The sequence below is a fragment of the Lipophrys pholis genome (assembly GCF_963383615.2).
Source record: "Lipophrys pholis genome assembly, chromosome: 23".
NCBI lineage: Eukaryota > Metazoa > Chordata > Actinopteri > Blenniiformes > Blenniidae > Lipophrys > Lipophrys pholis.
Window position 1 is genome coordinate 5,546,174 of NC_137645.1, and position 12,290 is coordinate 5,558,463.

General features: G+C 42.0%; 2 protein-coding genes across 4 annotated transcripts; one reads left to right on the forward strand and one right to left on the reverse strand.

Moving 5' to 3' along the window:
* Window positions 1-127: 127 nt before the first annotated feature.
* Window positions 128-3,160, reverse strand: harbi1 (harbinger transposase derived 1). The gene is made up of 7 exons (XM_080492791.1): window positions 3,092-3,160; window positions 2,410-2,575; window positions 1,972-2,174; window positions 1,808-1,895; window positions 1,524-1,731; window positions 1,191-1,366; window positions 128-1,099 (listed from the first exon to the last, which is right to left on the reverse strand). The coding sequence occupies exons 1-7, from the start codon at window positions 3,151-3,153 to the stop codon at window positions 899-901; spliced, it is 1,104 nt and encodes a 367-aa protein (XP_080348917.1). The 5' UTR covers window positions 3,154-3,160; the 3' UTR covers window positions 128-898.
* Window positions 3,161-3,203: 43 nt separating this feature from the next.
* atg13 (ATG13 autophagy related 13 homolog) lies at window positions 3,204-10,928 on the forward strand. 3 transcript variants are annotated; one of them, XM_080493000.1, is made up of 19 exons: window positions 3,349-3,393; window positions 3,459-3,533; window positions 5,084-5,163; window positions 5,325-5,405; window positions 5,507-5,626; window positions 5,805-5,851; window positions 6,155-6,295; window positions 6,383-6,423; window positions 6,515-6,611; window positions 6,967-7,068; window positions 7,386-7,476; window positions 7,672-7,770; window positions 8,144-8,227; window positions 8,459-8,568; window positions 8,686-8,827; window positions 8,924-9,001; window positions 9,078-9,185; window positions 9,316-9,444; window positions 9,534-10,902. In XM_080493000.1, the coding sequence occupies exons 3-19, from the start codon at window positions 5,095-5,097 to the stop codon at window positions 9,609-9,611; spliced, it is 1,617 nt and encodes a 538-aa protein (XP_080349126.1). In that variant the 5' UTR covers window positions 3,349-3,393; window positions 3,459-3,533; window positions 5,084-5,094; the 3' UTR covers window positions 9,612-10,902. The 3 variants fall into 3 exon arrangements, with proteins under 3 accessions (XP_080349128.1, XP_080349126.1, XP_080349127.1); XM_080493002.1 differs by lacking the exon at window positions 7,672-7,770 and having other exon boundaries at window positions 3,204-3,393; window positions 9,534-10,928; XM_080493001.1 differs by lacking the exon at window positions 7,672-7,770 and having other exon boundaries at window positions 3,349-3,533; window positions 9,534-10,928.
* Window positions 10,929-12,290: the final 1,362 nt, after the last annotated feature.

Genomic DNA, 12,290 nt, shown 5'->3' on the forward strand with positions numbered 1-12,290 from the left:
TTGCTGTTTGTAGAAAGTGTGTATATATTGATGAAGCCAATCAGGGTACGAATACATTCCTGCGAGTAAAACACACCACTAGTTTTGCTTATGCCATAATTTGACTAAATGTTTTTTTCAACAAAAAAAAGCAGTTTATATTTTATCACCACTATTCCGACAATGTGAGAAAAAAACATCAATATTCCTTGAAAAACTCATAAATGTCACATAAGTCTCTCAAAATATAACTTTTTATTCACCCAGTTGAAAGCCCTTTTTCCAAAACCTCCCAAAAAATTTGAAGATGTGACATTTTTGGTTGTTTTCTAAATCATGTATCATTTTTGTCCTTGCAAGTCTACACCAACACATGACAGCAGCCTGTTGCACAATCATCCTGTCATTCCTACCCATAATTCACCAGTGTACATAAAGAAAAATGACAATGTAACGTGCAGTTCTTGTAAATAAGGGCCTTGTTTTTCTTTTGTATTGTGACGCAGTCCAAGATTTTAACCTGTGGAATCATTTTGGGGGGGAAGTTGATGGTTTTCTGGGGAGGGATGGGGAGTTTTTCCACTTGTTTCCACACAGTTTGAATCGTTGTAAAACACCAGGAGGTGCTTGATTTTTCCACCTCTATAATTTCTGAATGTTCTGAGGGAATAATGAAGCTCTTTCCTGGGTGTCGAGTCATTTGAAGTGTGTTGTTGTCTGGGTTTGTTGTTGTATAGCGTCTTGCATGTTAATCCATATATAACTATATTATCGTAGTATAGTACGTAGAATAGAAACCAGCAAAATATTAAAAAACTGCATCAGCATCAGTGTGTCCGAGGATTCTTCTTGCTTCAGATGGGACTTTTGAACGATTCCCATGTTTTGATGTTTGATTCTGACGTGACGCCGCACAGGTTCAGCTGAAGTGTTTGAGTATAATCTTTTTTCTGAGCTCCTCCGCCTGGCTGTCGCGGTCCTCGGGTCTCTGGTTGAGGCCTTTGGGCTGCTCGAGGGGCTCCGTCCTCTCCAGAGTCCAGGCGTCTAATCCCAACTGCAGCGAGGCGTTGTGGAGGACGCAGCAGGCCAACAGGATGGACGAGCTCCTCTCTGGAGAGTACTGCACACAGGAGTGGATTAAACCGGTTGTCCTCGATTATTATTACCGTTGCCATTTTAAGTGCTTTAAAAGCTCTTTTATATAGACTAACCTGTAGGTATCCTTTGCTGCTGTCTAAACATCTGAATCTGGTCTGGATGGCTCGGAAGGTCCTGTCAACAATCTCATGTGTGGCCGTGTGGGCAAGATTATACTGAAGCTCTGCAGGAGACTCTGGGCAGTCCACCGGCGTCATCAACCACTTCTTTAAAGGGTAACGGCCATCGCCTGGGAGAGAGAAAACTGCCTGATTTCAACAGCCCAATCTGATCAATGAAAAAATAATAATTCTTAATGTGGTGACTGAAATTCTGAAGCAGAACACAAGCTTGGGATTTTCGCACGCTTGAAACATGTGAGTTGATGCTGACTAAAACTGTCTCACCCAGCAGCCAGCCCTCCTCGGTGTCCTGCAGCTGTTCGTACAGAGCAGATCTTTCCAGAACAATGGTGTCCTGGAGTCCGCCTGGCCAGTGCGTTTCTGCACTCAGCAACAAACCCCTGGCGTCACAAACCAGCTGACAGGCCACAGAGTGAAAGCCCTTCTTATTCACATATGACGAGTCTTCGCTGTTTGGAGCTTTGATGGCAACCTGGAGAAGAAAGTGTGACATGTTGTCGCCTGTAGAAATTGACAGCTGCACACATTTACAATGATATGTGATTCACCTGAACACAGTCCAACACTCCCAAGATTTGTGGAAATCCTGCAACTCTCTGAAACTCCTGAAAAGACTGCTCCTTGTAGGACGGATCTCTGTTTGAAAGACATTACTCTTATCATTTCTCCACTTCTCACTGATGTCTTAAACCTGCTTGTGACTGAATTCTACCTGTTGAAAGTGATGAACTGAGGAGCTTTTTCTACCAGCGCTCTCGTCACATTGGACACACATCTCGACATCGACGCCTGACTGATACCGATCGTATCCCCCATAGAAGTCTGGAACGACCCGGATGTGTAGAAGCCCAACGCAGCCAACACCTGAACTTCAGGACTGATGGCTCTGGACCGCTGGGTCCGCCGACACAGAGCCTAACACCCAGAAAAGGAAAAGAAAAACACAACAAAGATTAAAGAATGATTGAAAACACAGTGGAAAAACTCAATATATCGACGTAAATGTTACAAATGTCTAAATATATTTACTTTTTTCATCCCCATGTTTCTACTCATAATATCACAGTTTATCTCATAGATGCAAGATAATTTGGTTTATTTATTCCACTTTGCGTTTGGTCATTTGTGTAGTAACAAGTATTTTCCATACCTCTCTGAGTAGCTCCACCAGGTAGAGAATAAAATCTCTGGGAAACCCAAACTGAGTAAGGAGGAAATCATCTGACACCAAGTCCAGATCGAAGCGGTCCAGTGTCTTGTGTCCCCGGCCATGTAAGAGAAGGTCACAGTCCAGGATAGCTATGGGAATGGCCATGCTGAGGACGAGAAAAGGAGAACATATTTGCATAAAGCTAACAGACATCCATTTTCTTAAATTTTTACATCAACTAATCAATGATATTCAATCGTTTCAAAGGGGCAAAATCAAGTATTTTTCATGATTTAGGAAGGCTTATTTGAAGAGATGGTGGCAATAAGTGGTCAAATGTAAAAATGTACAAAAGGGCATTCAATTTAACAAACCTGATTCATGCTTTGGATCATTTACACCACTTGTGATTTCATCAAACCTACTCAACCTGATTCACAAGAGTTTGGGTTTACTTTTGAGAATCTTGAACCCATTCAAACTATTTTTACTGTTATAACTGTTTAACTGACTCTCGTGTAGCCAATGTGCTAACTAGCATCACGTTGCCTGAACAGCGTATTCTAATAAAAGCGATTATTGTTGCAGCACATAAGTCGTGCAATACATGTTGCAGGAGAACTGCAAACCAACTGGCAATCATACGCAATTTCATCGGTTTTACGAAGACTAAAATCCATACCTTTCGAGAAGTGCTGTTGGTGTTTGGTCGAACTGATCAACCAAAACAAACCACAGGAACATGCAGCGTTTACTTACGGCGCAGATTCGACACAAATAAATAAAATTGATTTGATGTGTATATTATTTTAATAATAAGAATAAGTTGAATTTTCCTGTCTATAAATGTAAGGTTTTCTTTTCTGAAGGGACATTTTTAAGAGTTTTCCCGGCGTTAAGTTTGACATACTTTTGCAACGGCATGACGGGAAAGTGCGTGTGTTCAACGGCTGCTATCCAAACACGTCGACAGACATGGGGAAGGTAAACAGAGAAGTGTCTGTTTACGTTGTTCTCTTCTGAATTAAACGTGACACATGTGTATGCAGCGTGGAGCTGTTCGTCGTCTAAACTGAGCCCATCTTCATCAAACTGAAACCTTCATCGTTTGGTGATCATCTGATGTAAGTACTGCCGTTTCGTGCAGTTGTTGAGGCGTGCGCTATTTGGCCAGCTGGTTAGCATTAGCCACAGGCTAACGCGAGTCTCAAGTTTTGTTGAATATTGAGGGATATATGCGGAAATACGTTACGGTTTCTGTTTTAACGGGGGAAAGTAAGTATATAGTGTCGTTATAAGTGGCTGTCAGTGTCCTGTAGGTTTAAATTACCTCGAAATCTAACGCAAACAGTTTAATGTAAACGTGGAGGCCCATTTTGCTACATGAGCCTGGACACTTGCTATCTCGGTGACGTATAAACTTGTGTTTTTTCTTCATAATGTATATAGACATCGCACTTGTTTTGTTTACTATTGCTTACAGTTAGATGATGATAAATAAAGCATAACACGTGTGATCAGGATTGTTCGCATTTCTCCCCCACATGACATTGTTTTGATGTCTGTATTGTTTTTTTCATTTCATGCTACTATTAATATTGTTACCTTCGCCAACGAAAGTTGGGCCGGGAAGGTTATGTTTTCGTCTGCGTGTATTCATATATTTATTTATTGGTTTGTGTGTATCTATTTCATCAACTTTTCACAAACACAACTCACTCAAATTGCATGAAGTCTTAAGATGATGATTTGTCATCATCCAAGCGCCAATCGATTACATTCTGGGACGTTAACGCAAACCGTTTCTGAATAAATGCCAAAAAAACAAACAAATATTTCCCATACACCGCGGATGGGAGAGGTACCTCATAGAGGAGATCAAAAAAGACCAGCCTCTGTTGCCATGGAGACGGTCCCTGCTCAGTGTTTGTTACCTGACCTACCTAGTTAGCATCGATATGAGCTGCTGAACAAATGTGGCGTTGGGGAAAGTATACACTCTACCTAGTGGCCATTCTAGTTATCATTGAGTCATTCCAGACATGTCAAAACAAAGATACACAAACACACGATACATATATCTACAAAAATAAACTATTTATAGTCATTTGAATTATATATCCCTTGTAAATAATCTGTATAAATAAATCAATATTTTATGAAAATGCATGTACATAAAATAAATAATCTATATCCAAGTATACACTCAGGATCAGAGTACTTCATTTATCGCTGGAGGAAATTCTTTATACACACGTACAACACAAAAATCAGGTTGGAAGAAGTAAAACGGATTTAATTCTACCTTTTTTCCAATATGCAAAAATCAAATTTCATAATTATTCTGCTTCCTGATTCTCATGTATTTCATGGATAATGTTTACAAACTCAACCATAATCCCCAAAAATGGTAAGATGATGCATTAAATGTCAACAAATACACAAAGCAATGACTTGCAAATCTTATTGACTCATGTTTTATTCACACAAGATTGTAGTTGCTATTTTTGGCATTGAGAAGAAACACATTAGATCATTTTGAATGTATTGGCAGGAACACAACTAAAGAAAAGTCCCAGGTTTGTTTTTTTGTTTTATTAATTTAATTTAAAAAATTGTGATTGTCATAACATCATGTTAGAGATTGTTCACAGACGGTTTGGTGTGATTGCAGGTCGTGGCAACATGGACAGTGACCTCAGCCCCCAGGATAAAAAAGATTTAGACAAATTCATTAAGTTCTTTGCACTGAAGGTAAGGAACTGCTGACTTCTTGTTTCTGTGGCTGACCTGATGGCACCTTATTGTCGGGACCTTTTGTTGAGGCCATTTTGTGTGATGATACAAAATTAAAATGTGCAATATTAAAAAACCTATTTTTTAATGGCTTATTTTTTGTTGTTGTAAATCTGCAGACTGTCCAGGTGATAGTCCAAGCTCGCCTTGGTGAGAAGATCTGCACTCGCTCATCGTCGTCGCCGACTGGCTCTGATTGGGTAACAATTTGTTTCTTATTCCTCTCCTTTTTAAATTTTTACTGGAGCTTGTCACACATATATAGAATTTTTGTTTTTAATTATTGTTATTTCCCTACCAGTTTAATTTGGCCATCAAAGACATTCCAGAGGTCACTCATGAAGCGAAGAAAGCTCTGGCTGGCCAGCTTCCAGGCATCGGACGCTCCATGTGTGTCGAGATATCCCTGAAAACATCAGAGGTGAAAAAAAAAAAAAAGCATCTGTACTGGTTTGTTTTTTTATGAATTTGTAAAATAATCAGTTACTTTCTAAACAATTTAAACCACAAATGCTCTGGCTGCTTCCTTCATATAGGACTTTGTTGATAACATTGTGAGGCTCTGTGTTGATTCGTCTGTGTTTGCCTGCCTTCCTCAGGGTGACTCGATGGAATTAGAAACATGGTGCTTGGAAATGAATGAAAAGTGAGTTGATTTTGAGTGCAGAAAGCCTTCGTCCTGTACTTTATGCTGAAGGTCAACTGAGCCCATCTACTTCCTGCTCAAAACATTTGCCACATAGTAATCCACACCAATAGTCTTGGTGACCCTAACAAGACATTTAGAGGTCCATAGTTATTTTCTTCTGACTATATGGGCGGTATTTCTTCACAAATTTGAGATATTACACATGTTGTATAGAAATGTAGAATTTTAAGTGAGCTTTTGTTTAAAATACCACAGTCCCTCAGTATTGTGATGAGTCTGTGTTTTCTGTTTGTCCTTCAGGTGCGATAAGGACATCAAGGTGTCATACACTGTTTATAATCGTCTGTCTGTCCTCCTGAAGTCTCTGCTGGCCATAACCAGAGTAACACCTGCCTATAAACTGTCCAGAAAGCAGGGCCACGACTATGTCATTTTATACAGGTGAGCTGTGCTGTTTGTTGGACTCTTTCTCAGAACGTGTGACACTTTATACATGTTTCCTCTTATTTCTGTCTCTCTTCCTTTCAGGATCTACTTTGGGGAAGTCCAGCTGAATGGATTAGGAGAAGGTAACTGCAACAGAGCACCTTTAGGGATTTTTTTTCTTCTGTTTTACTCCGCTGAAACCTGAAAAGGACGTGTCTTGTTTTTATTTTTAAGGTTTTCAGAGTGTGCGTGTCGGAGTCGTGGGCACACCGGTAGGCACAGTCACACTTTCCTGTGCCTACCGCACCAACCTGGCATTCATGTCCAACAGGTAACTTTAGAAATGCTTTTAAAATCTACAAGGAAATGGGCAACGTCTCACAAGTCTGTGTAAAGAAACATCATGCAATGAGGTGTTAAACGCCTGAGATTCCTCTTTTCCACTGTCGCCAGTAAAATTAAAATGTCACATCTGAAACATCCACAATGGTTTTATTTATTTAATTCCCTCTCCTGTCGATCAGTGTAAATAACACCACTCACAGTTGTTCATCATCATAGCCCATTACTAGATCTATCTGTATTATTTACACAGACGCATATTTGAGGGAATTTTTACTTTTCTGACAAAGTAATACAGTCTAATTAACGTATCTAATTAACTGGCTTGATGTTTCCTCCTGCAGGCAGTTTGAACGGTCGGCTCCGATCATGGGGATCATTGTGGATCACTTTGTGGATCCTCCTGGACAGCGTCCTGCAAACATGGGACAGCCCTGCAACTACAGGTGTCTTTCAGAGAGTTTGGACAGCAAGACGCTTGTGTCGAGTTTGTAATGCTAATACTGCTTGCTCACAGCGCCATTCAAGTGTACACAACTTTTTAACATGCACTGTGGAGGGGTGTGGCTTTTGTCTGTTTACATTTGAAGTATGATTTAAAGATAACTGCCTCTCTTTCTGTAAAAAAACAACAGTTATGAATTGTCCTGTGTGTGTGTGTGTGTGTGTGTGTGTGTGTGTGTGTGTGTGTGTGTGTGTGTGTGTGTGTGTGTGTGTGTGTGTGTGTGTGTGTGTGTGTGTGTGTGTGTGTGTGTGTGTGTAGAGCCCCAGATGATGAAGATGGAGCATTTGCAGGAGTGCAGGACTCACAGGAGGTGTGCACCACCTCCTTCTCCACCTCCCCTCCCTCTCAGGTAACAAGATGCTCCCTCACTCGCCCCACCTGCCTCCTTATTTATCCCGTGACTTCCTTTTCTCCACTTGCATACTTGTTTTTCATTTCACGTTCTCTCTTTTCTCTTTCCGTCTTTTTTCCTTGCTGTTGTCTTGATCGGACGTTTACCTTTCTATGTGTGTGTGTGTGTGTGTGCGCGCCTGCGTTCTGTCAGTGTGTGTGTACACTCAGTCCGTCGCCCTCTAAACTGTCCAAGCCCCTCCCCTTGGATAGTCTGCAGCTTCCAGCGGCTCCTGGACTTGTCACTCACACCGTGAGTTTACTCTGGCCTTTGAAAGAGTGTGTTGAGTGTGTGAGAGGAGCTGCGTTGTCCCCTCACACTTTCCATTTATACTTGCATGCGTCCTCATCAGTTTTCATCAACTGTGTGTAAATGAACTGCTCACCTTCGTGCGCGGTAGTTTGAGTCTGCTGCTCTTCACAAAGCCTGCTTCACTCCATCCTCCCTCTCATGTACGACAGCAGTGAAGTGTCTCAATGTGTGACCCATTTTCAAGATGCAACCCTCACTTCCTGGCAACGCTGTGTACCTCACATACGTGACACTGTATGATTGGACCATTAAATCCTCCTCATTCAGTTGTGAGTGTGACCTCCTGTCTCTCTCTCTCTCTTTCTCTCTCCAGCTGTATGTCTCCAGGTTGTCCTATCAGCCTCCAGCTCCAGTCGGAGCTGCAGAACTTTGTCACCCTGCTGCCAATCCGAACCAGGTGATGCACCAGTCAGCCGCCACCTCATTCATTCCCCACAGTAGACGTGAATGATACATCAGTATCTCAGATTTATTCCCAAGTGGATGCATTTATTTTTCATCTCTCAATATCACAGAACACTCCAAGTAATCCGCTACCAGTTTATACCACCACACACTTTAAACTGCCATGTATGAACTTAGAGGGTCTCTAATTTGATGGTTCTCATTTCCTGCACACCCTCTTCAGGTGTTGCATGCTGGGAAAGAGGGCGGCGTAACGTTGGCTCCTGTTCACCCACAGCACGCTGGCGATGCTCATCTGACAGTAGAGCATGCTGCCAACACACCCAGCAGCAGGTGATAAATATACTCTTGAGGACAAGGAAGTTTTTACAGACTTCTCCCGAAGTTAAAACATTTTGCGTCGTACTCGTGTGAAGCGCTACTTCCTGTCTGTGTCATAAACGTCTGCAGTGGTGAAGACGACGGCCTGTCACAGAGCGGCGATGGGAGGAGGGATGAAGGCAGAAGGAGCGTTTCTCCCTCCGATCCAATAGAGTTTCTCAACACATTCACACGGAAGGTCGGAGCCTTTGTTAATAAACCCAGCACACAGGTAAATAGCTTGGCTCTGGACTTGTTAAGATGGATCAGTACTTTTCTGCCTTCATGTATCCTGAACCTGTGTGTGTGTGTGTTTGTGTGTGTGTAGATCACAGCATCCAGTCTGGACGTGCCATTCGCCGCATTAATTCCTCGAATCCTAGAGTCGGACGACAACGATCCCTTGGTAACTTGAGCATTATCGTGGACACAGATACTCACTGCATGCTTGGTGTATACTCATGTGTTGTGTTTTGGTTCAGGTGCATCCTCCTGACTCCCCTCCCTGCCCGTCGCCCCTGCAGGCCAGCCTCCATTCTGAGAGCTCAGAGGGATCGGGGCAGCAGGACGATTTTGTCATGGTTGATTTTGTATGTACTTTCATATTTACCTAAGTTTTCCCATCTAGATATCAATCCATAACTCAAATCGATCTCTGTAAATGATCACTCATAACGTTGAATCGGCGCCAGTGTTAAATGCGTGTGTCTCTGTGTGTAGCGTCCAGCCTTCTCGAAAGACGACCTGTTGCCGATGGACTTGGGCACTTTCTACAGAGAGTTTCAGAACCCTCCACAGCTGGCGAGCCTCTCGCTTAACGTCAGCTCGCAGTCGATGGCTGAAGACCTGGTAGCATAACTTTTTCTGTTCTAAAATAAGTCACTCTCACCAAGTCTTTCCGTACAGTAGAAACATTAAAGTATATTCTCCCTCTGCAGGACTCGCTGCCAGAGAAACTGCGCGTCTATGAGAAGAACATCGACGAGTTTGATGCTTTTGTAGACATGCTTCAGTAGATCAGAGTGACGAGAAAGGAAGAGAGAAGAGTGGGACTTTCTGTGAGAAAATATACACTAAAATTAATGCTACGCAGAGGCAGGTCAACCGCAGGCTCTGTTGTAGTTTGTCCTGTGAAAAGCACTCAGACTAAATCACCATGTGTCCAATATTTTCCTCTCCAGCCTGTACAGCTCATCCACCTCACTGTAAATACTGTATTATCTCTGACACTGGCACACACACACACACACACACATACACACATACACATCCTCCTCTGGTCTGGTCGTGCTAATCAAACTCAAAATCTATTTTCTGTGTGGAACAAGTCTGTTTTTGTCATCAATGTAATCAGAAGACCACAGGGGATTTCTGTTACTTGAGGCAGACATGCAAATCCAAGGACACCGAGCACATTTGTAATATTTTGATTGAACTATAGTCTGCCCTTTCTCCCTCCTTGCTTCCTGTCTGTGAAGGTTTCCACCACATCATGGCCTTTCTGATCATATCTGAGTTAAAGGTGAAAAATGGATAATGTTGCCTGAGAAGTCAAACCGATTTGGTTTGTGTTGTTTTGAGCCCAATGCTCTTTCTCCAGAAGTGTCATCATGAAACGCTGGTCTTGGAAAAAAGTTGAACATGGCCTTACAGTGTTGCCCTCCTTACAGTCCTGGACCAGGTGTTTCCCAGCGGGTCTGGGGATATCGGTTTGTTTGCAAGGGGCCCCTCTGGAATTCAAAGCAAATAAACTGCAGCCCTCATTTGTACAGGAAAATCACATCACCAGGCTAAAGTAAGTAATTGTAGAAGTACACCTGATTAAAACAGCATCCTTGAGATAAACCCATTCTTTCTGTAGTTATACGCCACCTTAATTTGGTTCATCTAATGAGACTTGGTCATTTTTCTGGAGCACGGCTGCAGTAAAATGACCACACAGTCAAATCAGCACCAATTCCATCAAAAGCTAGCTTTCATGAAGGCAGCAGGGTTTATTGCAATACATATGTTCATTGGCTCACATTCATTTCCAGATGGATTGGAGCTCACATATATGTATGTATATTGTGGGATAAACATGTCCAGATGTCTGCAGAAGGTGACAAGTAACAATCCATGACTGTTGGTTAAAAAGCTTTAATTTTGATCTTTTATTTCTGTTGTAGATGTCAAAAATAAAGCATGGCTGCTCTGGTTTCTGCCAACAATCTGTTGTTGTGAACTGGGTGCAATTCACACTTTGACCGTTAGATGGCGGTCGTGTGTGTTCACAGGTGTGACAATAAAGCTCTGAAGAAGAAAATGCGTTTCAATATAGGTTCAGATTTGGTAAATAACACCGGAAGTCTGCTCAAACGGGTTAAAACTGAAAAAAAAAATTCAAGAGGAGGAATGATATGTGTTTACTTTTTTAATTTGAAGCAGTGAATGAATCGGAAATTGTGTCTTTTTAGAGAACAGGGGAATTATGGTCACAAGACCGCAAGAGTAAAACCAGAACAAACCTGACGATACATTTGAAACTTCAACACAGAAATCCAGGTAAGACCAAATGATTTGTAGTTATGGTTTTTTCAAACAATTTAACGTGATATTGAGCCTTATTAGGGCTGTTTGTTGTTATGTTAGCCTAGTATGTGTTAGCATGTAGCTTCAGGTGAAACTTATAAAAGTCTTAATTAAACAATCAGGACAACTAAAGCTACTCCGTGGAAAAAACGGATGTTTTAGGTAGTTTTAGCAGAAGAAAAAGCACATTTAACCTAATAGAATTAGTTTGTTTTTTGTATGATTCCAAATATTTTGGTTGCATATTTTCTCAGATAAAGTAAACATTTGAAAATATGAAGCTTTTCCTGGGCTATAGATTAGATTAGACTTTATTAATCTCACATGGGGAAATTCAGTCAGAGCAGCATCTTCACAGTTTAACACAGTTAAAGACAGGATAGTTGCACATGGAGAATAGAAGATAAATATAAATATGCATAGAAGTATACGAGATAAAATGCACAAGATTTTGTGTGGAAAAATACACATAGTAGCAGCAGTAATATTTACAGTATTCAGTAGTGCCAGGACAGTGGTATTGCACATATTCAGTTTCTACTGTTGAACAGACCAACAGCAGCAGGTATGAAAGACCTGTGGCTACAGCTGTCTGCCACTGAAGGAGCAGGTTAATGTTCCCACAGTGTGGTGGAGGAGGTGAGAGGTGTGGTCCATGATGGATTTAAGCTTTGCCAGGATCCTCCTCGATAGTCTGCAGCGAGGTCTCCGGGACAGAACCTGCCCGTCTAACCAGTCTGATCCTGTACCTGACTGGAGCAGAGAAGCGCCAGCAGACCACTGTTGTAGCAATAAGCTATCTTCTATGCAGTGTCATAAAATGTTGTTAACAAGGTCCTGCAGATTCCGAAGGACCTCAGCAGGGAGAGGTCTTTGGCCCTTCTTGTACAGGGCGTCTGTATTGGCGGTCCAGATGAGTTTATTATTGAGATCATCAGCGAACTTCTGGAGGTGGCAGCTGTCCGTGTTATGACAGGAGTCGGAGATGAGGAAGGGAGAGAGCACAGTGCCTGAGAAACTCCTGTACTGCAGACCACCACCTCAGACGCAACCGTGTAAAGTCACATACTGTTGGTGAGGTGGTCCATGCAGTCAGAGCGCTGTCGACGCCTTCTCCCTCTAAC

Bases quoted from the DNA above. Each gene is read 5' to 3' on its own strand.
- harbi1 (XM_080492791.1), bottom strand. From the start codon at position 3,153: ATGTTCCTGTGGTTTGTTTTGGTTGATCAGTTCGACCAAACACCAACA. The intron at 2,175-2,409 runs GTATGGAAAATA...TCTGGGTGTTAG, and splicing joins TGGTGGAGCTACTCAGAGAG to GCTCTGTGTCGGCGGACCCA. The intron at 1,100-1,190 runs GTTAGTCTATAT...TCCTGTGTGCAG, and splicing joins GCAGCAAAGGATACCTACAG to TACTCTCCAGAGAGGAGCTC.
- atg13 (XM_080493000.1), top strand. From the start codon at position 5,095: ATGGACAGTGACCTCAGCCCCCAGGATAAAAAAGATTTAGACAAATTC. The intron at 5,627-5,804 runs GTGAAAAAAAAA...TGCCTTCCTCAG, and splicing joins TATCCCTGAAAACATCAGAG to GGTGACTCGATGGAATTAGA. The intron at 8,828-8,923 runs GTAAATAGCTTG...GTGTGTGTGTAG, and splicing joins TTAATAAACCCAGCACACAG to ATCACAGCATCCAGTCTGGA.